Source organism: Geotrypetes seraphini, chromosome 6, assembly GCF_902459505.1.
Source record: "Geotrypetes seraphini chromosome 6, aGeoSer1.1, whole genome shotgun sequence".
NCBI lineage: Eukaryota > Metazoa > Chordata > Amphibia > Gymnophiona > Dermophiidae > Geotrypetes > Geotrypetes seraphini.
Window position 1 is genome coordinate 10,290,969 of NC_047089.1, and position 26,296 is coordinate 10,317,264.

At 44.1% G+C, this 26,296-nt stretch overlaps 1 protein-coding gene across 3 annotated transcripts in view; it reads left to right on the forward strand.

The window, feature by feature from the left end:
* The window catches only part of C2CD3 (C2 domain containing 3 centriole elongation regulator), a 224,922-nt gene that overhangs the window by 108,937 nt on the left and 89,689 nt on the right, over nucleotides 1-26,296 (forward strand). For all 3 annotated transcript variants that reach the window (XM_033947874.1, XM_033947875.1, XM_033947876.1), the window contains 3 exons: nucleotides 336-604; nucleotides 11,548-11,637; nucleotides 23,164-23,775. In XM_033947874.1, coding sequence (XP_033803765.1) covers nucleotides 336-604; nucleotides 11,548-11,637; nucleotides 23,164-23,775 — 971 coding nt within the window. The remainder of the gene's footprint in view (nucleotides 1-335; nucleotides 605-11,547; nucleotides 11,638-23,163; nucleotides 23,776-26,296) is intronic.

Below are 26,296 nucleotides of genomic sequence, written 5' to 3' on the forward strand. Positions count from 1 at the left end.
GTGAATTGCGGAACTGGACACAGGAGACTCATCAGTGATTTGTATGGAGACATTATTACCTGTTTATAGGACAGATTTTTTAAAGCCGATTTAGTCTTAGAGAAGTAATATCTTTTCTTAGGCCAATATAGGAATTATCCAAAAACAAGGCTATAGATGTACTTCTGGGGCCACAAAGGTTGTATTGCAGATATGACCACACAGGAAGAATTAATCTAATATTTGCTTTGGCTAATTATTCATTTTGTATTAATAAATGATAAAACCAGCAGATTCTACATTTTATAAATCTAAACGCTTGCTCTGTTCTCTCCATTTCTCCTTCTGAAATATAGAGTTGTGGCAGAACATGACCCGTCTTTCCAGTACATTGCAGACGTGGGTGTGAATGCCTTTGTCTCTGTGCAACTCTCCTTCCTTCCCAATGATCAGAAACGGAGTACTCGCGCTGTGGCGCGCACTTTCTCCCCAGAGTTTGACCATCACACCGAGTTCTCATGTAATCTTGTGATCCAGCGCAGTAGTGGAGAAGCCTGTAGTCTGGCAGAATTGTTACAGTTTGCAGAGGTCATCTTCTTTATACATCACCAGAACATTCAAAAAGGTAAGTGGGGAGATTTGGGGGCAATGTCAGTAATAGGTAATTGCTGTGCATTTCTGACAAGGGGAAGATAATTGAACAGAATAGATTTCTCCTGCAAAGTCTGACTGAAAATAATGAAAAAAATCCCAATACTGAAGCTTTTAAGTATGCTGCACCAATAGAAAAGCTCTTCTGTTCATATTGTCCAATAATAAAAGTTATCTGACATGTATTTGAAGGAAACCAAAGCCAGCAGGAATGGTTCAAGAACGCATGCTGAAGTGGCATTAAACTGGTGTAAACTATTTGTATATTGAAGAATCTGATGATCCCTGATGAAAGCTGTGGTCAAAACTTGGTCAAATTGGGTTCATCTTATTTGTTTTTTTTAATTTTTTATTCATTTTTACATCTTACATCAAGTGAACAAATTATAAAACATATGAATTAAATACATCACTTGTATTTCTTACTAGAATAACATCAAAAATATAAATTTATACCCATCCCCCCCCTTTCCTTTAACATTTAATCAAAAATATACAAATATAAGTATTATCCCAGGACAAGCAGGCAGCTATTCTTGACTGATGGGTGACGGCACCGACGGAGCCCCGGTACGGACAATTTTAGAGTGATTGCACTCTAAGAACTTAGAAAGTTCTGGTAGGCCGCACCGCGCACGCGCGAGTGCCTTCCCGCCCGACAGAGGCGCGCGGTCCCCAGTTTCTTAGTTTCCGCGGAGCTAAGAAGACGCGTCTCTCTCAACGGCTGTTGTGAGAGGATTTTTTGTGAACTTCCCGCTCGCGTAAACTTTTTGAGGAATATTATTTCCTTTCCTTTTTTCTTTATTTTCTTTCTTAAAAAAAAAAAAAAAAACTTTTTGTTTTTTTGCCTGTTTTTCGGCCTTGCCCCGGCGGGGCCTTTAGCCACCATCGAGGCCTCGGCCTTCGATTTGGCTGAAGCCGTTTTTACATTCATGCCCCCCCAACCCGGCTTCAAAAAGTGCCAGCGGTGTGCACGACCAATTTCACTAACTGATCCTCATAATTGGTGTCTCCAGTGTCTTGGTCCCGACCATCGAGCGTCAACCTGCACCCGCTGTGCAACTTTAAAGAAGAGAACTCTTAAAAATCGAGAGATTCAACAAAAATTATTGTTTGGTGCCGAGATGTCTGATTCTACACCGGCACCGACATCGGCACCGGCGCAGTCGGCACCCACATCATCGACACCACGCGATACCGCGGCGGTGTCGACTCCAGGTAAGCCGGCTAAGAAGCCTTCCCCGTTGGAGCGTCCTCCGGTCTCGATGGCAGCGAGTCCAATTCTGTCGACCTCGAGGCGCCCACGGAAGCGCTCCGCTCCAATAGAGGTGAGCCCCTCGACATCGAGGTCCTCATCCTCGGAGCGTAGAGCGGCACCGAAGGTACCATTAAAGAAAAAGACGGTACCGGTGCCTTCCCTTGAGGAGCGTATAGCTGCTGTTCTGAAGGAACAACTTAAAGAACAGCTACAGCACCTCCTACCTCCAGCCCTGGCATCGAATTTGCCGGTACCAGTCCGGTCTGAGCCACCGGTACCGATAGTGGACCGTCCTATTTTATCGACGTCCACTCTATCGGTACCGGTACAGTCGGTTTCCTCGGTCTCCATGCCGATTCTGGCGCCGGAGCCGAGAGCTCACCATCAAGCTGTACAAACTTCGGCTCCGGTGCGTACTGTAGCATCTCCCGGTACCGAATCGGGCAGGTCAGGGAAGTCTCTTCACAAGTCCCGGCATTTAGAGCCTTCCACTCCAGAGTCTCGAGACCGGAGTTCTCAGGTTCGAGACCCTGACTTATGGGGTGACTCGGAGGATCCTCTTCTTTCGGAGGGAGAATGCTCTTCTGGTGATGAGGACCCGTCTCTTTTAGAAGCCTCCTCTAAACCAGAAGTATCTTCCTTTTCTTCATTTTTGAAGGAAATGTGTGATTCTCTCTCCATTCCTTTGGAGGCTGAGTCAAAGAAATCCAAGGCTTTCCTTGATGCCTTGGACTTTGACCAGCCTCCAAAGGAATACCTTAAACTCCCTCTCCATGATATATTGAGAGAGACGTTTTATAAAAATCTGGAATCTCCTTTAACTATTCCTGGAGCGCCTAGAAAGTTGGATTCCTTGTATAAAGTCATTCCTATTCCTGGGTTTGACAAGCCCCAATTAGCTCATGAGTCCCTTTTGGTTGAGTCCACTTTGAAAAAGTCCAAAGGGGCTAGTGTATATGCCTCAGTCCCTCCTGGCAGAGAGGGCAAATCTATGGACAAGTTTGGTAAAAGGCTATACCAAAATGCTATGTTAGCAAATCGATCAGGAAATTATGCATTCCATTTCTCTTTTTATCTTAAGCACTTAATACAAAATATCACTGCTTTTGAGAAATATCTTCCTGATAGGAAAAAGTCTGCTTTTCACCACACTTGTTCATCTCTTTTACAGCTTCGAAAATTCATGGTAAGATCTATCTATGATACTTTCGAGCTGACCTCCAGAGCCACGGCCATCTCAGTGGCCATGCGAAGGCTAGCCTGGCTTCGTGTTTCAGAACTGGACGTTAATCACCAGGATAGGCTAGCCAATACTCCTTGCTTAGGGGATGAGCTGTTTGGAGATTCCATGGACTCCACTACCCAGAAATTATCAGCTCATGAGACCAGATGGGACACGCTTCTTAAACCTAAGAAGCCTCCACCAACTAGGCCCTTTCGTCCACAATCAACCTACCAACGTAGATTTGTGGCTCGCCCTCTGCCTCAAACTGCTCAACAACCTAGGCGTCAGAGGCAACAGCGTCCAGCTGCTAGACAACCTCAGCAACAACAGCAGGTAAAATCTACTCCTGCACAAAAGTCTACTCAACCCTTTTGACTTGGTTCTCCAGAACATAGCCAGTCTTCTCCCTCCTACTCAACTTCCACAGCCTATAGGAGGACGTCTTTCTTATTTCATAAGCCGTTGGGAACTTATCACGTCAGATCAGTGGGTTCTGAACATCATCCACCACGGCTACTCTCTCAACTTTCAAACTCTACCTCCTCCAAGTCAACCAAAAGAGTCTGCTTCGCACAATCAGTCTTTCCTTCTTCTCCAGGAGGTTCAATCCCTTCTCCTTTTGAACGCCATAGAGGAGGTTCCTCTAGATCAAAAGGGACAGGGATTCTACTCCCGTTACTTTTTAGTCCCCAAAAAAACAGGAGATCTCAGACCAATTCTAGATCTCCGCGATCTCAACAAATGTTTGGTCAAAGAAAAGTTCAAAATGCTCTCTCTAGCCACTCTTTATCCTCTTCTAAATCAAGGCGACTGGCTATGTTCTCTCGATCTCAAAGAAGCATACACTCATATACCGGTCAATCTGGCCTCCAGACAATACCTACGCTTCATGATCAATCGTTGTCATTACCAATACAAGGTGCTACCCTTCGGTCTTGCCTCCTCTCCGAGAGTATTCACCAAATGTCTGATTGTGGTGGCTGCCTTCCTGCGATCTCACCACCTTCAGGTCTTTCCTTACCTGGACGATTGGTTGATAAAGGCCAATTCATCTCAGACTGTTCTCCTGGCCACCAACCAAACCATCAGGTTTCTTCAACTTCTGGGGTTCGAGATCAATCTACCCAAATCTCATCTCATCCCCACTCAGAGACTTCAATTCATAGGAGCTGTCTTGGACACAATCCTCATGAGAGCGTTCCTGCCGTCCAATCGTCTTCAAACGCTTCACTCTCTATGTCAGCAGGTGCTTCCACAGCGTTCCATCACAGCAAAGCAAATGATGATTCTCTTGGGTCACATGGCCTCCACAGTTCATGTCACGCCTCTTGCACGTCTTCACCTGCGCACTCCTCAATGGACACTAGCTACCCAGTGGTCCCAAGCGACGGATCCTTGCTCACGTCACATATCTGTGACATCATCTCTTCGTCAGTCTCTACAATGGTGGTTGGTATCCTCAAATCTGTCCAGAGGTCTGCTGTTCCATCAACCTCCTCATCAACTAGTCATCACCACCGATGCCTCCCCTTATGCATGGGGAGCTCATTTGAACGAGTTCCAAACTCAAGGTCTTTGGACTGCCCAGGAAAAGAAGCGTCACATCAATTTCCTGGAACTCAGAGCGATGTTTTATGCCCTCAAGGCCTTCCAACATCTTCTTTTTCCTCAAGTTGTCCTGTTGTGCACAGACAATCAAGTTGCGATGTACTACATCAACAAACAGGGTGGGACGGGCTCTCGCCTCTTATGCCAAGAAGCCCAAAAGATCTGGACTTGGGCCATAAATCACCATCTATTCCTGAAAGCTATTTACATTCAGGGAGAGGAGAATTCCTTAGCGGACAAGCTCAGCAGAGTTCTCCAACCTCACGAATGGACAATCGATCCGGTAACTCTACAATCCATCTTCGCTCAATGGGGCACCCCTCAGATAGACCTCTTTGCAGCTCCGCACAATCATCAGCTGCCCCTATTCTGCTCCAGACTCTACTCACCTCACCGTCTGGCAGCGGATGCTTTTCTCCTCGATTGGTCCAATCTGTTCCTGTACGCTTTCCCTCCTCTGCCTCTCATGTTGAGAACATTATTCAAGCTCAAGAGGGATCAAGCAACCATGATTCTGATTGCTCCGAGGTGGCCCAGGCAACATTGGTTCTCCCTTCTACTTCAACTCAGTTCCAGGGAACCTTTTCTTCTGCCTCTGTATCCTTCTCTGCTTACTCAGCATCAGGAAACTCTCCTACACCCCAACCTACAGTCTCTGCACCTGACAGCTTGGTATCTCTCGGGCTGACTTCTCATGATACACTCTTGTCTCAGCCTGTTCGTTCAATTCTGGATGCCTCCAGGAAACCGGCCACTCTTCAATGTTACCATCAGAAGTGGACACGGTTTTCTTCATGGTGTTTTCTCCATCATTATGATCCCACTTCCCTTGCAGTGGAGACATTGTTGGATTATCTCCTTTCTTTGTCAGACTCTGGCCTCAAGTCCACTTCAATCAGAGTCCATCTTAGTGCTATAGCAGCTTTTCATGAGCCAATCCATGGAAAACTCCTCTCAGCTCATCCCTTAGTGTCCAGGTTCATGCGGGGTCTTTTTAATGTGAAACCACCTCTTAAAGCCCCTCCTGTTATCTGGGATCTTAATGTAGTTCTTTCCGCTTTAATGAAGCCTCCATTTGAACCCTTGGCTACTGCTTCTTTCAAGTTTCTCACTTGGAAGGTGCTTTTTCTTATTGCTCTTACCTCTGCCAGGAGGGTCAGTGAGCTCCATGCACTAGTGTCGGATCCACCTTTTACAGTCTTTCATCATGACAAGGTGGTTCTGCGTACTCATCCAAAGTTTCTCCCGAAGGTTGTCTCTGAATTCCATCTCAACCAATCCATTGTTCTGCCTGTCTTTTTTCCAAAACCTCACTCTCATTCTGGTGAACAGGCTTTACATACTTTGGACTGTAAGAGGGCTCTGGCTTACTATTTAGACCGTACTAAGCCTCACAGATCATTCCCTCAACTCTTTCTGTCCTTTGATCCAAATAAATTGGGACGTCCTGTTTCGAAACGTACGTTGTCTAATTGGCTGGCAGCGTGCATTTCATTCTGTTATGCTCAGACCGGACTGACACTGGAAGGTTCTGTCACAGCCCATAAAGTCCGAGCTATGGCAGCATCTGTAGCTTTCCTCCGATCCACGCCCATTGAGGAAATCTGCAAAGCTGCCACTTGGTCCTCAGTTCATACTTTTACATCTCATTATTGTCTGGACACATTTTCCAGACGGAATGGACACTTCGGCCAATCTGTTTTGCAAAATTTGTTTTCCTAATGGCCAACCTTCCCTCCATCCCTCTTTTATTAGCTTGGAGGTCACCCATCAGTCAAGAATAGCTGCCTGCTTGTCCTGGGATAAAGCACAGTTACTTACCGTAACAGGTGTTATCCAGGGACAGCAGGCAGATATTCTTGCGTCCCTCCCTCCTCCCCGGGTTGGCTTCTTAGCTGGCTTATCATAACTGGGGACCGCGCGCCTCTGTCGGGCGGGAAGGCACTCGCGCGTGCGCGGTGCGGCCTACCAGAACTTTCTAAGTTCTTAGAGTGCAATCACTCTAAAATTGTCCGTACCGGGGCTCCGTCGGTGCCGTCACCCATCAGTCAAGAATATCTGCCTGCTGTCCCTGGATAACACCTGTTACGGTAAGTAACTGTGCTTTATTTTCTATTAAATAAACCTACAGTAACTTTTAAAACCCCCCCATCCCCCCATTTGCAAATAAACTTTCAACAGAACATGGTATCTATTCATTACAGCAAGATGTCGATGGCCCCCAGATCTTTTTAAATTTATTATAATTCCCATTTTGAATAGCAATTATGCTTTCCATTTTATAAATGTGACACAATGAATTCCACCAAAAGTTATAATTTAATCTACTACAGTTTTTACAATTACTAGTAATATGCTGAATGGCGACTCCTGTCATAATAAGAGTTTATTGTTGTTTGACGAAATCTGACTCTTTGTTCTCATTGACATACCGAATAAAATCGTGTCATATGATAGTCCTACATGATTCTCTATTAAACAATTAATTTGGGACCAAATTGATTTCCAAAAGGCCATGATAAAGGGATAATAGAATAATAAATGATCTAGAGTCCCTACTTCAAGTTTACAGTGCCAGCATCTATTAGACTTTTTGTTGCATAGATCATTTTGGACCCCAGTTAAATTGGGTTCATCTTAAATGAAATTGTGTTGCTGCATCACCAGCCCCTGCTGTCTTCGGTTTCTGCAGGGGTTTCACTCCTGGTTTTTCCTTGGACTCTGTGGAGAGTGGTCTTAATATATATTTGAACCTTTTGTTCTCTCCAACTTCTGAATGTCTATTCGGGTTTTCAAAGACAACCAGGGCAGTCAATTTTATTAAAGATGGGGCCTGTCTTGGATGCAGATGCAGCCAAACAACAAAAAGATTGTGGAATAGAAGATTGGATGTACCAGTTTCTAGATTGACTTTTATAAGACCCCTAGGAAGGCATTTTTATTCTGCTGAAACACAGCCCCTGTTGGGTCATTTGTATTGTAGACATTATTTGGTTTCTATCCTGTGGCTCACTTGTGACTGTATACGCCCTTTGTGGATTGTTTTTAAGTTATTTGGATGCTTATTAAACTACAAACTGGTCCATCTGATCTTCTGTTCCATAATCTTTTTGTTGTTTCGCTGCTTCATTTCCTTTGTGGAACCTTTTGGTGCTATTTGGATTTTTGGGATGTAGCAATTTATTGCATTCTAGCAAATGTTTTCTCTTAAGACCTCTGCTGAAGAAACTCAGATTTTGTGAAAAACTAAGTAATATCCAAAATCCACTTTTGCAAGAAAAATATTTATATAATGTCAAGTGGAACATGAACAGTACTGCTTAGGTTTAAAAATGATGTGCCATTAAAAAATGGAGGAAAAAGCCTCAGACTGAGACCCTTCCACCTCTACAAAGGTGGTTAGGCGATAACCTCACTGGCCAAAAACCTCCCAAACGTAAAAACCTTAAACAGGGCTGTTAGTGCTGAACGACAGGAGAAATAACTTTCAACTTATCGACGGTGGCCAGCGTTTCACAAGTCTGCTGCCTCAGGGTGTAACGTATCCGATCAAACTTCAATCGGGACGCCTAAACGCATCTCCTATATCAAAAGACCTCTACATTCTTCTGAAGGCAAAATGTATAAAGTTAACAAAGTTGAGCACAGTCACACCCATAAATAAATTTATTTTACCCCCCAAAATGGGAAAGAGATGAGCAGACACTACTCATTGATTTTCAATAGGTATCCATTTGGCACAGTATTAAGAATATACAGTATCAATCTGTATTGCTTTATCAAGCTTATTTTAACACTGCTTTCTACAAGCTGTTTACTGCCACAAATGAATGTAAAACACCATGTTGACAGAATCGGCCAGCAAAAGAGGAACCACAGACCAGTTGGTGATCTTAAAGCCATACCTCAGTATAGAATGGATCCGGTATGAAAGAGTTCAATAGTTTCACATCCACTCTGGATAATAAATTGCCTTGAAATGTATAGAATGAACCCTGGTTTCATAGAATACATCTTCACCATAAATATGTGGCAAGCTACATTTCATCTGGATCACGGCCAGAAGAACGAAGTGGCCCATGCTGCATTAGCAACTAAGGAGATGGGAGTCTGGGTCAGAGTTTGCTTGTTCAACTCTCCTAAGCAGAAAGTTGTTCCATTGCTCCTGATCTGGATAACGAAAAGGACAATTTGTCATTCTTTGTGTTTCAAAGTAACTGATCTATGGAATAATTTCCCTTTACAGTTGCGGGACTTAAGCTCTTTTCAATTATTCCGTAAACATCTGAAGACTTGGTTATTTTTAAAACTGTAAACTTCTTTTTTCTCTATTCTCTACAAATTTCACTGTATATTTTTTCCTCCCCTTATGCTATATTCATTTTAACATAAACCATGCCAAGCTCTATTCTTATAGAGAAGATGCAGTATATAAGCTTAAGGTTTAGTTTAGTTTAGAGAAATATTTCATAGAAAGTTCTTGTTACCATTTTTGTTCTTTCTGGCCTGAGTGCTCTTATTAATTCCTTGAGCTACGTACGAGTATTTAGCCATACCTCCTAAACCTGCTAATCTCACAAATCCAAAATTGCAAAACACTTACTAGAGAGAGCAAAATAAAACTATATCAAACTCAACCCAGATGAAATGGTTCACAGCCAGCATAATTAAAACATCAGTAAAACAGAATTGTAGCTGAGTGCGACATGCTGATGTCAGAAGGACTTTATAATTCAAGGAAAAATAAATTAGCATACTCATCCATTAAAAACTACTGTATGTAACTGTGATTGGGCTGAGCAGTCACTTCCAATTACACATCTGTCCCCAGGCACTTCCTGGTCTTCCTCAGGCTCTGCTTCATCACCAGGCGCTTCTGTTAAAATCCAACAGCACTCACATCATTTATACACTACTAAAACACATGACCTGGTCCCTCCAGATACACTCTTCCAGGTCATCTCTGGGTCTTCCCTGGACTCCATGGTTCTTCAGGTCCACTCTGACCCTTTATTAGCCCTCCGAGTCTTCAGGCAGCTTTCTGTGGCATTTACCGATCTCTCCGCCAGTCATTACCAGCCCCGCCGGTCCCTCCGCCAGTCACTCGCTAGACTTTTGATCAATGCTCACAGGGCCTACAGGCTGTTTCATAGGGGGGTCCTATGATGACTCCTGGTACCATTTACCGGTCTCTCTGCTGGTCGCCACTGGTCCTGCCAGTTACTCTCCAGTCCCCCATCAGCCTTGGACCTTGGACTCTTCCAGCTCTTCTAGTTACTTGCAGGGCCACTGCCAGTCCCTTGCTCCCAGGCCTCTTGAGTCCCTACCAGTCCTGGGTACTTCATCAATCCCACCACGGTCATCAAGCATGAGGCCACGCTGATCACTCCAAGCTCCACTGGGCCTTCCGGCTTCTCCTTCTTCCAGACCCTTCCCAGCTGCTCAGTTGTTTCTCTCTCTGAGGGCTCTTGCTGAGGACTCCTACCAGCCGCTCTCTATGAGGATTCTCCCAGTTACTCACTCTCCTGGTCACTCACACCACCAGCAAACCCTCTGCCGGTCATCAAGCTTAAGCCCTCCTTGAACTCCAAGTTTTACCAGACAGGTCGATCTTTAAGGCTTACCAAGGGTTAGGCCAAAGCTAGCATTCCTCCCCAAAGGAGCACCTGTTCTTCCTAGCTCTCTGTACTGGAGCTCTGCTTTTCAGCACCCAATTCACTCAGGGTGAGTAGACAGATCCCATCAGCCTTTGCAGGATCTTATGCAAATGAGCTCCACACACTCCACTGCTCAGGCTCTGTCTGCTGGCCAATGATAGGAACTTCACTCTGTCACAGTAATATAATACTATACTAGAATAATACTGGGATTATGATCCTTATTGAACTATGGAGAGCAAAGTTTTGATCACCTGAGGCATTCACATTCCAACCAAGACAACACTAGACACAAGAACCTCAGACATCATGGTAATGAAGAAAAACAGTAAAATGGGACTGCTAATAGAAGTGTCAATATCAAGCGACTACTATTTACAGTATATGGAAAGAAAAGATCTTCAACTATCAAGAAGTATAATCAGAGACTAAGGAAGAAGGGTACAAATTGTTCCATTTGTATTGGGCACTTCTGGCTAGATCATAAAAAACTTACAAGAACACCTTGATATGTTCATTCATATTAAATTGTATGAGCTCCAGAAGGAAATTCTTTAGGCACAATGCAAGTATTACGGTCACTAGCAGTAAATTTGAGAAACTGAGGTTTTACTTGACATGCCATAGCTTACAAGTAATATTCATTTCCGTCGAGGTGTGTACAAACCAAACTCTGAAAAAAAGAGTGCATGAGAGTGCCTCTATAGTACCCCACAGAAGGAAGAGGGCTCTTTTGGCTGTGTTGGAATCTTTCTTTTTCACCAGATCTTTCACATACCATCGTAGATATGCCTTTCATGCAGACCTTTGGCCAAAACCTAGACCTGTCTTTGGCTTCAGGGTTCTAGACTTGACAGTGGTATGAGAAAATGAGAAGACATTTCCCAGACTGATGCTGCCAACAAAATATACATCCTTTTCACTGAAAAAATACATTTGTATTATTTTGTGACTATTTATGGTAAATAGTTGTATGTAATTAGAATTGATGTTTGAGCAGTATTAGCATCACCATCAGAATTTTTAATTCATAAAATTGTGCTTAATGTGTGAATTTCTTCAGATTATCTAAAGGTAAACTGTGTAGAAGGACCTGCTGTCTTTTGTTGGATAAACTGTTATTATAATTATGCGAAAACATGGTTTTCACTTTTTGGCTGGTTTCACAGGAAGTGGTGTAAATGGACCTCCATCTTCACAAGATCATCTCCTAGGAATAGTGAGGATTCCAACAAAACACCTGTTAACCAAGAGATCAGGTAAAGATACTGGGCTGGATTCCAAAGAAATAATGCCCTGCATTCCTTAAAAGCAACACTTGGCACACTCCCAATGTAACAAACTGTTCTGATTGATGTTTATAGATTATCATCCTCATGAGATCAATCCTCAGTCTCTATTTTCATTGAAAAAATATAGTTTCACTATAATCCAGACAAATCCAAAAACATGAATTAGTAAATAGGCAACTTAGCTCTAATATCTCTGAAGAAACGCTCCTGATACGTCATGCTTAGAGCCACCACTTAATTTTAGGGAAGCGAGTTTATAAGCTTATTGTTTACAATCCTTCACTGAACTTCCAAATGTTAAGTTCTTGACTGTTGAAACAAAAAATAGTGTGACCTTTTGGCTCAGATCACTTGATTGCTACAAACCAATCAGAAGCCATTATAATGGGGAGTGTGTGGCACAGTGGTTAGAGCTACAGCCTCAGCACCTTGAGGTTGCAGGTTCAAATCCCATGCTGCTCCTTGTGACTAGAGAGTTGCGTGGGGACAGAAATCCCACCCGTCTCCACCCGTCCCCGCCAAAGCCCCACCCGTCCCCGTGAGGACTCCAACCCATCCCCACCCGTCCCCGTGAGGAATCCCCTCCATTCCCACCCGTCCCCGTGAGGAATCCCCTCCGTCCCCACGAGGAATCCCCTCCATCCCCGCCCGTCCCTATAAACTTCAGAAATAGTTATTTCATTTAATTATGCTACTGAATTAAAGGCTCTGGTAGAAACCCATTTACAAATAAGCAAAAAGACTTTATTAATTTGGAAATATTAATTGGGAAGAATACATACTTTGTAAATGGGTTTCTACCAGAGCCTCTAATGTTTATAAATTTTTGTCAACACAACTAATATACTACTTTATCCTGAAGCAAAAAAAAAAGAAATAGAATTCTTTTCCTACCTTTGTTTCCTGGTTTCTGCTTTCCTCATGTTCTCATTCAATTCCTTCCATCCACTGTCTCTCTTCCTTCTGCATCTTCCATTTGCTCTGTTACTGTGCCTCTCCCTTTCTTCCCCCTTCCAAATTGGTCTGGCACCCATCTTCTTCCCTCCGCTCTCCCCATAGTCTGGCATCTGTCTTCTTCCCTGCCAGTGTCTTCTCCCTACTCTCTCTTCCCCATTTCCTTTCAACGTCCTTCTCCCCCCCATCTTCCCCATGTCCTGTCAGCGTCCTTCTCCCCCCTCTGTCTTCCACATGTGCTTTCAGCGTCCTTCTCCCTCCTCTGCTTCCCCATGTCCTTTCAGTGTCCTTCTCCCTCTCTGTCTTCCCCATGGCCTTTCAGCGTCCTTCTCCACCCCACCCCACCCCCGTCTTCCCCATCTCCTTTCAGCGTCCTTCTCCACCCCTTTGTCTTCCCCATGTGCTTTCAGCATCCTTCTCCCCCCTCTGTCTTTCACAAGTGCTTTCAGAGTCCTTCCCCCCTCCCCATGGCCTTTCAGCATCCTTCTCCCTCCTCTGTCTTCCACAAGTGCTTTCAGAGTCCTTCCCCCCCTCCGGCCCGTCTTCCCCATGGCTTTTCAGCGTCCTTCTCCACCCCTTTGACTTCTCCAGTGCTTTCAGCGTCCGCCTCGCCCCGGATGCAGCACAGCCGGCCAGGTCCCCTTACTTTTGTGGCGCTTCCCCGACCGACCGACCGACAACAGCCCCGGTCCAACAAACCTTCCTGCCCTTAACCGCGAATCTAAATTACCTTCTTACAGCTGCTACAGGCAGGGAGGATTGTCAGACCGGGGCTGTTGTCGGTCTGTTGGGGAAGCGCCACAAAAGTAAGGGGACCTGGCCGGCTGTGCTGCATCCGGGGCGAGGCGGACCGCCCCCCTCCCTTGGTAGCCACTCGAACCACGAGGCTACTCTCCGTCTCCTTACCTGCCTTACCTGCAGCACAGAGCCGAACGGAAGTCTTTCCGACGTCAGCGCTGACGTCGGGAAGACTTCCGTTCGGCTCTGTGCTGCAAGCAGAGCATGTAGAGAAGAAGAGCCGCGTGACTGAGTACATCCAGCCCCGCAGGAACCCCGCGACCCTCGGAGGCGTCCCCACGGGATCCCCGCGACCCTAGGGGGCGTCCCCACGGGATCCCCGTGACCCTAGGGGGCGTCCCCGCGGGATCCCCGTGACCCGAAGGGGGAACCCGCGGGATGCCCGTGGGTCCCGCGGGATTCCCGTCATCCCCGTTCCCGTGCAGCTCTCTACTTGTGACCCTGGGCAACTCACTTTATCCCTTATTGCCCCAGGTACATCAGGTAGAGTGTGAGCCCACCGGGACAGATAGGGAAAAATGTTTAAGTACCTGAATGTGTACCCTGGCATAGTTTTAGTCCCCATATCACTGAATGCTTCTCAAGGGAGATGTGCATTTAATTTACCCTTACCCATATCACTCTATGCCTCTCTTAAGGAGATGTGCATCTAGTTTACCCTTAAATCCTAGAACGGTGGATTCTGCAATTACTTCCTCTGGGAGAGCATTCCAGGTGTCCACCACTCGCTGCGTGAAACAGAACTTCCTGATATTCGTCCTGGATCTGTCCCCCCTCAGCTTCAGTCTATGTCCTCTTGTCCGCGTTACATTGTAAATAACTGCTGCTCCATTTTGTCGAATCCTTTCAGTATTTTGAAAGTCTCGATCAGATCCCCTCGCAGTCTCCTATTCTCAAGGGAGAACAACCCCAGTCTCTTAAGTCATTCCTCGTAGTCCAGGTTCTCATACCTTTCACTAGCTTTGTTGCTTGTCTCTGCACCCTCTCTAGCAGATTCTCCCTTTGATTCCAGCTGAAATCCTATGCTGAAGCAGGAATGCACCATATGGCACAATGAGTAAAGCTATTGAAGCCTAAGGGAAAAATGGAGGGAGGGGTGTTCCTTAAAAGTTGAATTTCAGGGTTTTTGAGCCCAGAGCCCCCAGGTCCCCCACCACCAAAATCCCTTTCCCTGTGATCTTCTTCCCTCATGGAGGTCTCCACAGGCCATTTTTGGCATGAATTTTCTGGTGGCAGCCATCTTGGATTTTAAATGATCTTTTTTTTCCCTTTAGCCTCCATATGCCTCAAAACCTCTCAATTTTGCTCAAAATCAACTGGGATGGACTCCTCAGGCCTTTTTATCCCTATGTCATGCCAGGTTTGCGCTGGATGACCGGCCAAGGTGCATCCATATCCCGATGCTCAAGGAACTTCAGAAGGCACTATTCAAGTCTATGATTAAAGATCTGACCTTGAAGGCAGTATTTCTAGTGGCAATTTCATCTGTGAGGTGTGTTTCAGATCTAAAGACCCTTTCATGCAGAGATCCCTTCCTTCATTTTTATGAATGTAGCTAAGGTGAATTTTAAGTCTGACTACTAGATGTCACTATTGCATTATCCCTTATGTTCCTGGTCAAATTCAAGGCAAAAATAAATAATAATTCTGCATACATTGTTTGTCAAAATAACATGATATAATTAGTGTCTAAGTAATAATTTCAAATGCAATACAGTGAAGTTATTACTCAAAGATGCAGAATTAAATTTTTATGCAGAATTCCCACAGGAGTACCACAGTATAAAAGTATGTCATAAGTTCAAGCTATTCTGCCCTCTCTCCAACTTAAAACTATACCTTCCAAGCTGAAATTCTCACTCCTAGCTCTCTACCTTTTAGTCCCTTGCATCCCAGCTCGCTGTGGTTCCTTCCTTTCTTACTAAGGCTGAAACCTGCCCTCCCCCCAAATCCAAGCTTAGCCTTTAAGTTCTTCCCCCACCCCCAACCATTCCAGACTGTTTCTTGCTTGCTCTCCTTGGTTTCTTCTTCTCTTCACTTCAGGCTCAGCCTACTGTCTAACCCCCTCTCCCTCACTGTCTAACCCCCTCTCCCTCACTTCTCAAGCTCCAACACCTCCCTGAAGTTCAACCCTCTGCTGCTCTCTGACATAACAATGCAGTCACTTTCACCTTCAAGGTTGAATGGGCCCTTGTCCAGCCCAGCCCATGCAGCCACTGACTTCATGAAGCCCACATGAGCTAAGGCTTCTTTTTCTAGCCTAAGCAGGTCAACACTGTTATTGCTACTTTGTTTCTCTTTTGGCAGACACTGACCAGTGCTGCCACTATTTCCTTTGGATATATGCTGTTATCACTATGTTATCCCAGGACAAGCAGGCAGCCTATTCTCACATATAGGTGACGTCATCCATGGAGATGGATGCGGACAGCCGCGCAAGCAGACTTGCTTGAACAAACTCAGAAGTGTCGAGTCTGCCGCACCGCTCCTCAGTTCTCCACAGAGCCGAAAAGTCTGTCTTTGACGCTCTTCGCTGAACTTAGTTCACTTTGTGCCTTCTCTTACCGCGGCTCGTGTTTTATTTTACTTATTACAGTGTCGCTGTGCTTTTCTTTCAGTCATTGTTAAAAAAAAGTTAATTTTTTTCATCGAGTGACTGGCGGAGCCTGTCGCACGCCCTCAGCCTGCGGGCTTCGACTTTGTGACGGCTATCTTTCCTTCTGTATCCCGGCCGATCACGGGCTTCAAGAAGTGTAGCCAGTGCCAGTGTGCGATCTCCCTCACTGACCCACATCGCTGGTTCCTTCAGTGTCTGGGGCCTGACCATTGCCCGGAGTCTTGCATTCGCTGTACTACCCTTCAACCTTGAGTCATCAAATGACGTCGAGTTCAAGTGGAGAAGATTTTCAGTATGGAAACCCCTGCTACGCCCTCAACCTCAACCTCCAATTCGGTCAGGCTTGCTACGGGGTGTCCTCCTGCTTCCACTACTTCGACCTTGACTCTCATCAGACCTTCCTCATTTGTAATGTCCTCGACTTTGAGTAAATCTGTCAAATCTCCTAAGCTTCCCTCAGGTCAGATACCTCAACAGACAGTTCCAGCAGTGGTCTTCAAGCTACCCAAACATCATTCCTCCATGTTGAAGCATTCTTCCTCTTCGTCCTCGGAGACTTTAGCTTCGGCAAGTGGTCCAGTTTCAGACTCGAATCCACAATTGTAGGCTACCATCCAGACCATTTTAGAGTGGAAATTTGTTCAGTTACTGACCAAATATAGTCCTGCCTCGACTCTGCTTCCTGCAGTCCAGCCTGGGCACCCAGCAGTCTCACAAGAGGTTGAGTTTTTGCCTGTACTTCGAGCTGAATCTACACACTCTATGGAAGGAGTCCAGTCTTTGCGAGTGTCTGGTCTGGAATCTTCACACTATATGCAAGGAGTCCAGTCTTTGCGAGTGTCTCGTCTGGAATCCTCACACTCCATACAAGGAGCCGAGTCTTTGGGAGTGCTTCGAGATTTCTCAATCCAAACCACTGAGTTTGTGGGACTTCGATCTACAGCTTCAAGCCCTATATCCTCACATAAGGCATTGCCCGTTTCGAGGCATAGGGCGAAGTTTCCTCGACCTTGCACGAGACCTGCTTCCAAGCAGCACTCTCATCGCCGGTCAAGGCCCTCATCGAGGCGCAGGTCCTCCTCCAGAAGAAGCCTTCCTCATCCAGGCCTTCCAGCTCTTCGAGGCCTCCAACTCCAGGACACCAATAGCATAGGATCCATGACACCAATAGCAGAACCTGAGGGCGCCACTTCTCCCAGTGCCTCGTCTCAGTCTGCTTATTCACTGGGCTATCAATACTCCAGGGAGGCTTTGCCTTCCTTCTCCACTCGAGGCGTCTCGAGGTTATCGAGTCCTTCTCAAAACCAGGCTCTGGAAGATCAATTATCTTTTTCCTCCTTTCTTCATCAAATGGCTGACGACCTGGATCTTAAATTGGACGCTGGTTCTAAGTACTCTAATCAGTATTTAGAGGAAATGAGTATCCTTTGGCCTCGTGTGGAGTCTCTCAAACTCCCTCTTAACAGGCTTCTTTCTCAAACTTTCAAATGAAACCTGGAGATTCCTTATGCCATCCTTGCTGTTCCAGGCAAGTTGGAATCGAGATATAGAACTGTACATTGCTAGGGCTTTGAGAACTCCCAACTATCTCATCAGTCCCTTCTTGTGGAATCTTCCTTAAAGAGGAGTCATCCTTCCAGAGTCTATGCTACCGTACCTCCTGGCAGAGAGGGCAGGCCCATGGACAAGTTTGGCCGTCATCTTTATCAAAATTCGATGATGGCCTCCAGAGTTTTAAATTACAATTTTATCTTTACTACTCATTTCAAGTATTTTATTGATATACTCCCTGGTTTTTCTAAAGACTTTAGTCAACACAGGCTTTTAGAGTTCCAGCAAGTCATTGCTACTTTAGCACAATTCAGGTTACACTTCTTCAGTCATCTTATGATGCCTTTGAACTTTCCTCGAGGGTCACTGCTTTCTCAGTAGCGATGCGCCGCCTTGCCTGGCTTCGCACCATTGATATGGATCCCAACATTCAGGATCGTCTGGCCAATATTCCTTGTGAAGGCAATGACCTCTTTGATGAATCCATAGAGGCCGCCACCAAGAAGTTGTCTGAGCATGAGAAATCTTTTGCTTCCATCATCAGACCAAAGCCTAAGCCAGCTCCTTCCAAGCCTTCTCGACCTCTTCCATCCTATCAGAGGCGTTATCCTCCGAGGGCAGCTCCTTACACTCAAGCACCTCCCAAGAAACCACAACAACAGCAGAAGCAACAGAAACCTCAGCCTTCTGCTGCACTAAAGCCTTTTTGACTGTCTCAAACAGAGCATAACCTCCATTGTACTGCCTCTGTCCTTTCCTCTTCTCATCAGAGGTCGTCTCCATCATTTTTACCATCGATAGGAGACCATTACATCCGACCTCTGGGTGCTGTCAATAATCAGGGAAGGATACTCTCTTAATTTCATTCAGATTCCACCAGAGCTTCCTCCAAGAGAGTATCCTTCCCAGACCGCCCTTCTTCTTCAGGAAGCACAAGCTCTGCTTCGTCTCCATGCTATCAAGGAAGTTCCCTTGGAACAGCAGAGTAGGGGTTTTTACTCCCGTTACTTCCTAGTTCCGAAGAAGATGGGCGATCTTCAGCCCATACTTGATCTCAGGGCTCTCAACAAATTTTTGGTCAAAGAAAAATTTTGCATGCTATCCCTAGCATCCCTTTGTCCCCTTCTAGATCAGAACGATTGGTTATGTTCTCTAGATCTCAAGGAGGCTTACATTCACATCCCCATTCATCTGGCCTTCCATCAGTACCTCAGATTTCGGGTGGGGAATCTGCATTTTCATCATCTCCCAGAGTGTTCACCAAGTGCCTGGTGGTAGTGGCAGCAGCTCTGCAGAACCATGGTCTTCAGGTATTCCCCTATCTGGACGACTGGCTTATCAAGGATTCAACATCTCAGGGTCTTATTGTAGCAACCCAACGGACTATGTGGTTCCTACAAAGCTTGGGATTCGAAATCAATTTCTCCATATCCCACCTTCAGCCCTCTCAGAATCTTCAGTTCATCGGAGCTGTTTTGGACACTATCCAACTCAGAGCATTCCTTCCTCAGCAGCGTCTGGTTGCTCTCCTTCAGCTTTGCCGCAAAGTGTCTTCCCTTTCGGCAAGACACATGATGGTACTACTCGGTCACATGGCCTCGATAGTTCATGTGACTCCTTTTGCCAGATTTCACCTCAGAATTCCTCAGTGGACCCTGGCATCTCAGTGGGCGCAGGCTTGCAACCCACTATCTCAACACATTACAGTCACTCCTTCGTTGAGACAGTCTTTCCACTGGTGGATGCTCTCTTCCAGTCTCTCCAGACACCCCCTCATCAGAAGGTTCTCACGACAGATTCCTCGACCTACGTTTGGGGGGCTCATCTAGATGGTCTCCATACTCAAGGCCACTGGTCCAGCACAGATCATCAGTGTCACATCAATCTGTTGGAACTCAGAGCGATCTCAATGATTTTCAGCATCTTTTTCACGACCAGGTAGTCCTTATTTGGACAGACAATCAAGTAGCCATGTACTACGTCAACAAGCAGGGAGGAACGGGATCTCTCCCTCTTTGTCAGGAAGCTCAAAGGGTGTGAGACTGGGCGATCCATCACAACACCTTCCTGAAAGCAGTCTACATTCAAGGAGAGAAAAACTGTCTGACGGACAAATTGAGTCGTCTCCTGCAACCTCACGAATGGACACTCAATTCCTCGCCTCTTCATCACATTTTTTTCTCAGTGGGAAACTCTTCAAATAGGTCTCTTTGCATCTCCCCACAACCACAAACTGCCTCAGTTCTGCTCCAGGATATACTATCCTCATCGCATCTAGGCAGATGCTTTCCTTCTGGAATGGACAAATCTCTTCCTGTATGCATTCCCTCCATTTCCTCTCATTCTCAAGACTCTTGTCAAGCTCAAGAACAATCGTGCCACCATGATTCTAATAGCTCCTCGGTGGCCCAGGCAACCCTGGTTCTCCCTTCTACTTCAGCTCAGCAGCAGGGAGCCATACCTTCAACCAGTTTTTACATCTCTGCTTACACAGAGTCAAGGATCTCTTCTTCATCCCAACCTGCAGTCTCTACACCTGACAGCTTGGTACCTCTCAATATAACTCCTTTTCAGTTTTCTCAACCTGTTCAGGACATTTTAGAGGCTTCCAGAAAGCCTGCCACTAGACTATGCTACCACCAAAAATGGACTAGATGTTCTACGTGGTGCATCTCTCATGACAAGGAGCCTCGAGATACCTCCTTGTCTTCAGTCTTAGATTATCTTCTGCACTTATCTACTCCTGGCCTCAAGTCTACATCCATTTGAGTCCGTCTTAGTGCAATTGCTGCTTTCCATCAGCCTATCGAAGGGAAACCCCTTTCTGCTCATCCTATGGTTTCTAGATTTCTGAAAGGACTTTTCAATGTCAAACCTCCTCTCAAACCCTGTCTCCAGTGGTTTGGTATCTCAATGTTATTCTTGCTCAATTGATGAAGCCTCCTTTTGAAGCAATGGCGTCAGCTCATCTCAGATATCTCACTTGGAAAGTGATGTTTCTCATTGCCCTCACATCTGCCCGAAGAGTCATTGAGCTACAAGCTTTAGTTGCTGATCCACCTTTCACAGTTTTCCATCATGACAAGGTGGTCCTCCATACTCATCCTAAATTCTTACCTAAAGTGGTTTCAGAATTTCATCTCAATCAATCCATTGTACTTCCAGTGTTTTTTCCAAGGCCTCATTCTCATCCTGGAGAATCAGCTCTTCATACCCTGGACTGTAAGCATGCTTTGGCCTTCTACTTAGAACTCACCAAACCACACAGATCTGCTCCCCAACTTTTTGTCTCCTTCGATCCGAACAAGTTGGGACATCCGATTTCTAAGTGAACCATCTCCAACTGGATGGCTGCTTCTCTTTCTGCTATGCTCAGAGTTGAGTCACAGCCCATAAAGTCAGAGTCATGGCGGCTTCAGTAGCTTTCCTCAGATCCACTCCTATTGAGGAAATTTGCAAAGTTGCCACCTGGTCCTCGGTTCATACTTTCACCTCTTATTATTGTCGATGCTTTCTCCAGACGGGATGGCCATTTTGGCCAGGCAGTTACAAAATTTATTCTCCTGAATTGCCAACATTCCCACATTCCATTCTGGTTAGCTTGGAGGTCACCCACATGTGAGAATAGGCTACCTGCTTGTCCTGGGATAAAGCACAGTTACTTTCCGTAACAGGTGTTATCCAGGGACAGCAGGCAGCTATTCTCACAACCCACCCACCTCACCTAGTTGGCTTCTCTGCTAGCTATCTGAACTGAGAAGACGCGCCCTACGCTGGGCGGGAAGGCCCTCGCACATACGCGGTGTGGCAGACTCTAAACTTCTGAGTTTCTTCAATCAAGTCTGCTTGCAAGGCTGTCTGCATCCGGGCTCCATGGATGACATCACCCACATGTGAGAATAGCTGCCTGCTGTCCCTGGATAACACCTGTTACGGTAAGTAACTGTGCTTTCTTGTCCTTAGTAGTTCAAGGTGGAGGGCTTACAATCTAAATTTGAACATTAGTTTAATTTCTGATTTCCTGACATTTTGGAAAAGCTTGAAAGCCTATTTTTTTCCAACTTGCCTTTTCAAATCAGGGCAGCTTGTAATCTAGCAGTTATCTGGCTTTATTTATTCACGGTACAGGTTCAGGGCTATATGTTGTTATTTTATTATGATTTGTCAAGTCTTGTTTTAATTATGTATGTAATGCTGTTACCCGCATAGATGCTGGATATGCGGGCTATAAGAGTATTAAATAAATAAATAAATCTGGCCAGGAGAAAAAAGACTTGACCTAGGAATTCAGCATAGATCCTCTCTCCACCAGACCAGCCTATGTTCTTGATTTCTAAGGGGTTGGCACTACTGGCAGGTTCTTTGGTAAAGAATGATTTTTCAAATATATTTGGGGTTTCTTAGCCATATGGTGTTTTCTCAAATCTGTCTTTCCTCTTCCTTTGGACTATCAACTTAACTTGCAAACTTCTCTTCCTCGTGATATTTTAAGGTCATAATGTAGCTCTAAAATTCCCCAGCACTAGCATTCCATTATCAGTCTAGATGCAAAAAAAGTGAATGAGAGTTTTAGTGTTATTTGTTAATTGAATTCTAAATGTTTATGAAAGAGGCATGACTAATCAGTGGTTAAGATCAGCCTTAACAGATGGCATTGTTGATTACCTGGTACTTAGCTGAGCCTTAATATTTATATTCAACAAAATTTCATTAAATTTTAAATTGCATTTCTTGTTTAGTTTTATTTTGTATTTTTTTAGGTGATTTATACTGTATTTTCTGGCTAAATAATTTTGTGCACACTTAAAGCTTGAAATAAATTAGCATAGTAATATAAAGCAGACTTGGATGGCAGTTATAATATTACTAGCAGTGCTTACTTTAAAAATGAGCATTTAGACTCATTTGACAGAGGAGCAACTTATGAAGTTTCCATTTAGAAATGTAGCTAGTATGTGTGTACTCACATACTTTTTATTTTATTGAGAAAAATGCAAAATATGTATTTGAAGTTACATGTGGTGAGTTGAAAATTCAATCATTATGTGTATTTTTTCCTCTTTTGATATATATTGAACGTTCTTTTAGTGAAGGAGAAATTTGTATGTATAATAGTTTTGTGCTTAATGAACAGATCAGACAGGTAATTGAAAACTGCTTATCATCCTGCTAGACCAGTCCAGACAAGTGAGTTATGTCTCCCCACCAGCAGATGGAGACAGAGAACGCTGACAAGTTAGTGACATCATCACCAGCATAAAGAATGGTGCAGCCCTAGAGCTTGGCAGTATTTCTCTGCCTCCAATAGATGATGCAGGTGTACTGGTGTAGCAGTATGATCAAAGGGTCCTGACAATATGCGGCACAGACTATTGTGGTGATCCTTGACCTGGAAGTGCTTATAGTTTGGAAAGAGAAGAAAAGAGCATTTCTTACTTTCCACTCTTTTTCCTTTTGCATGTTAATGAGTCAAATATTTTTCATTGTTTGTGTAACAATTCACTTCTGTTGATTTCTATATGCTTTTTGTCAAATGCATAGTACTTTGAACTGATATTTGGATTTTATTTAAGGTATTACTGGTTGGTATCCAGTAACTCTGCCACAAGAGTTGATGCTTTCTCAATGTGAAAGTGTAATACAGAATGTAGTAGGAGGATTGGAACTTTCCATAGCCTTTGTTCATCACATGGATAGAGAGCGTGTCATGGAGGCAGCAAGGACATTGTGCTGGAATTTAGAAGAACATCACAATGACAATGTAGATGAGTGGCAACAGAAAGGAGATTTGGTGACATGTACAGTTTCCATCCCAAGGGTAAGGCTTCCCATGCATTGCCTTCTATTTGCTGGTCAAGAATGCATCCATAAAAGTACCTACTGTTATCTGAGATATAAGCTGTACAGTAATGAAGCAGTCTGGTCTGGACTCAAGAGACCAAAGCTAACGGAAGATGAAAAGCAAGCCACTGTAAAATTTGATCTAATTAATACTGTGGAACTTTCAAGGCATCCACAGTTGTTATGGTATCTGTGTGAGGAAAGACTAGAAATCCAAGTTTGGCGTGCTTATGGGAAGGACACAAAAGAGGAAAGGCCTCTAAATACTGATCGTCTCATTGGATGTGCTTATGTTGACCTTGTAGCTCTTGCAGAGAAATCATCAAGAACACTAACAGTCAGTGGTAAGTGAATTATCAGTTTTTTCTAAAATCTTTGCTCTTATTGTTTGAAAAAATGAACCTTTCATTTTTATCTGTTTGCATTTTTAGTTGGGTAAATTCTTCTTAATCCTTTCTACATGAACTTATATAAGGCTTGATTAAGTTGCTATCTACATGAACATGATTGGTTAGGAACCTGTTTATAAATAGCACGAACAACCCTTGCTTACAGCCAGACTTGAACTAGCCAACATATATCAGAACTATTTGCTCCTTGCTAGATGCTACAGGTTCAATATGTTTCTTTTGTAACCATATGTGATTCTTAAACATGAGAAAAGTGTTTTTAATGTTCAAATAGGTAGTCAGATGAGTTATGTGTTTATTAGATGGTAGAGTTTAATAAAAGAGCAAAGACAAAGGAAATATATCAAGGGATGTAGGGGAGAATGGAGAAGTAGAGCAAAGCTTCTATACTATCTCCTGGACTTTTTTGTAAACAAAGATGCAACTAGCAGGAAAGCAATACTTTGCAGAATATTCTAGCACTTGATCGTTCTTCAGTAAAGGCTCTCGACAAAGTATTCAAAGACATGGAAATAACACTCCAAACGAAGATCTGACTTGTCCACGCACTCATTTTCTCAGTGGTCAGTTAAGGATGTGAAAGCTGGACAGTACTGAAACTAAACAGAAAGAAGATTGACTCATTTGAGCTTTGGTGCTGGAGAAGGATTTTAGGCATGATGTGGACGAATCGATTCTGGAAGAGATCAAACCAGCTATGACACTTGAAGCCCAAATGATGACGTTACAATTGTCTTATTTTGGTCACACCACTGGAAGAGAGAGATCACTGGAGAAGGACATCATGTTTGGGAAGATCGAAGGAACCAGGCAAAGAGAGTGACCTGCAATCAGATGGCTAGACACATTGAAAATAACCATTGGGATGACACTGGAGGACCTTACCGGACTAGCACAAAACCGATTTCTTTTTAGATCTGTAACTTATCAAGTCGCTAGGACTTGAACACAAGTCAATGGCACCTAACTAATCATTATTAGAACACTCTTCTAATTCTTGCAGATCTACTCTTCATATCCTTTGGTCTTAACAAAACTTGAGCTGAAGCTCTTGAAACTGAATAGCAGAATCCAAATAATGCTGCAACCTAAAATGATTGTAACTAACTGAAGCAACAACAAAAAAATATCACATCATGTCAGAGTGATGGCAACATTGGTCTCCCATCCTTTCAGTTGTTTTATGTAAGGTTTCTGTTATTGTAAATCACTTCAAACATGGATATAATGGCATTTAATACATGGAAACTCTACTTACTTCCAAACTGGCATATGAAAATCAAACCTTTCCGTATTGTTATTCAGTTTCTGAGTCTCGGTCAATTTAATTTCATACTCTTTTCTAAAGATTCTGAGCAGATGTGAAGTGGAGCACAGTGAATAGCAAACTGAAACAGTTGGGAAGATTCACGTTTTTTTCTGTTTCAAATTATTAGCACTCCTACTTATCATTTCTATAGCGCTGCCAGGTGCACGCAGCACTGGACATTAACACAGAAGAAACGGTCCCTGCTTAAGAGAGCTTACAATCTAATTGTGATAGACAAACAGGACAAAAAGGGTGAATCTAAACACACTGCTCAGGAAGGAAATTACAGAGGGAATGATGAGGCCGATACGGCAGCGAACCACACAGGGAATAACAGACAGATATAGGTGCCACACAAGTATATATATTACCTTTACTTATTGCCTTCTTATCCCATATGAACCATTCAGAATACTGCACTCTACTCAACAAAATCTATTAGTTATAACGGACTCCAAGGGACCTGGAAAAACAGTCCGTTATATCCATAGTTGCATTTTTTAAAACTTTATTTAGGTCAACTTGAAACAATGTACAATCAATGCACAACAGTCTCTGCACAACCATATCAGCAACATCAAGAACAAAACTCAGCAAAACATTGGTATGGCACGAAACGATTGCAAAACCAGAACACTAAAAGATGTTCTAAAGCATTATGTCACAGTGTCCTGGAAAGAAAAATAATCTGTCATTTTCTTCTGGGCTGCATTTTGATACTATATCACCGGCACACCACGCGCCTTGTAGGCAGAGCCTGCATGTCCGTTATAGCCGAACAAAACTACAGCTAAAAGCAGCTCTGGGGACCAAATTTGTTGTCCATTATATCCGAAAGTCCGTTATATGCGAGCTCGTTATATACGATGATTTTCTGCATGTTTATGAAGGCGCACAGCCGGTTCCAGCGTACCTGGTCCGCTATAGGCGAGGTTCCGTTATAAGCGAGTCCGTTATAATGAGATTATATTGTACCACAAGATCAAGTATATTCTCAGTATCTGCCCCAACACCATGGATTGAAACATCAATTGAAAGGTTCAAAAATTCACTTAAAACGTTCTTGTTCTTTGATGACTTCTCTCTTTCCTTTTCTATCAAATTATGGAGTTCTACCCCCTTCCCTCAGTTGTTTGTTTTTTGTTT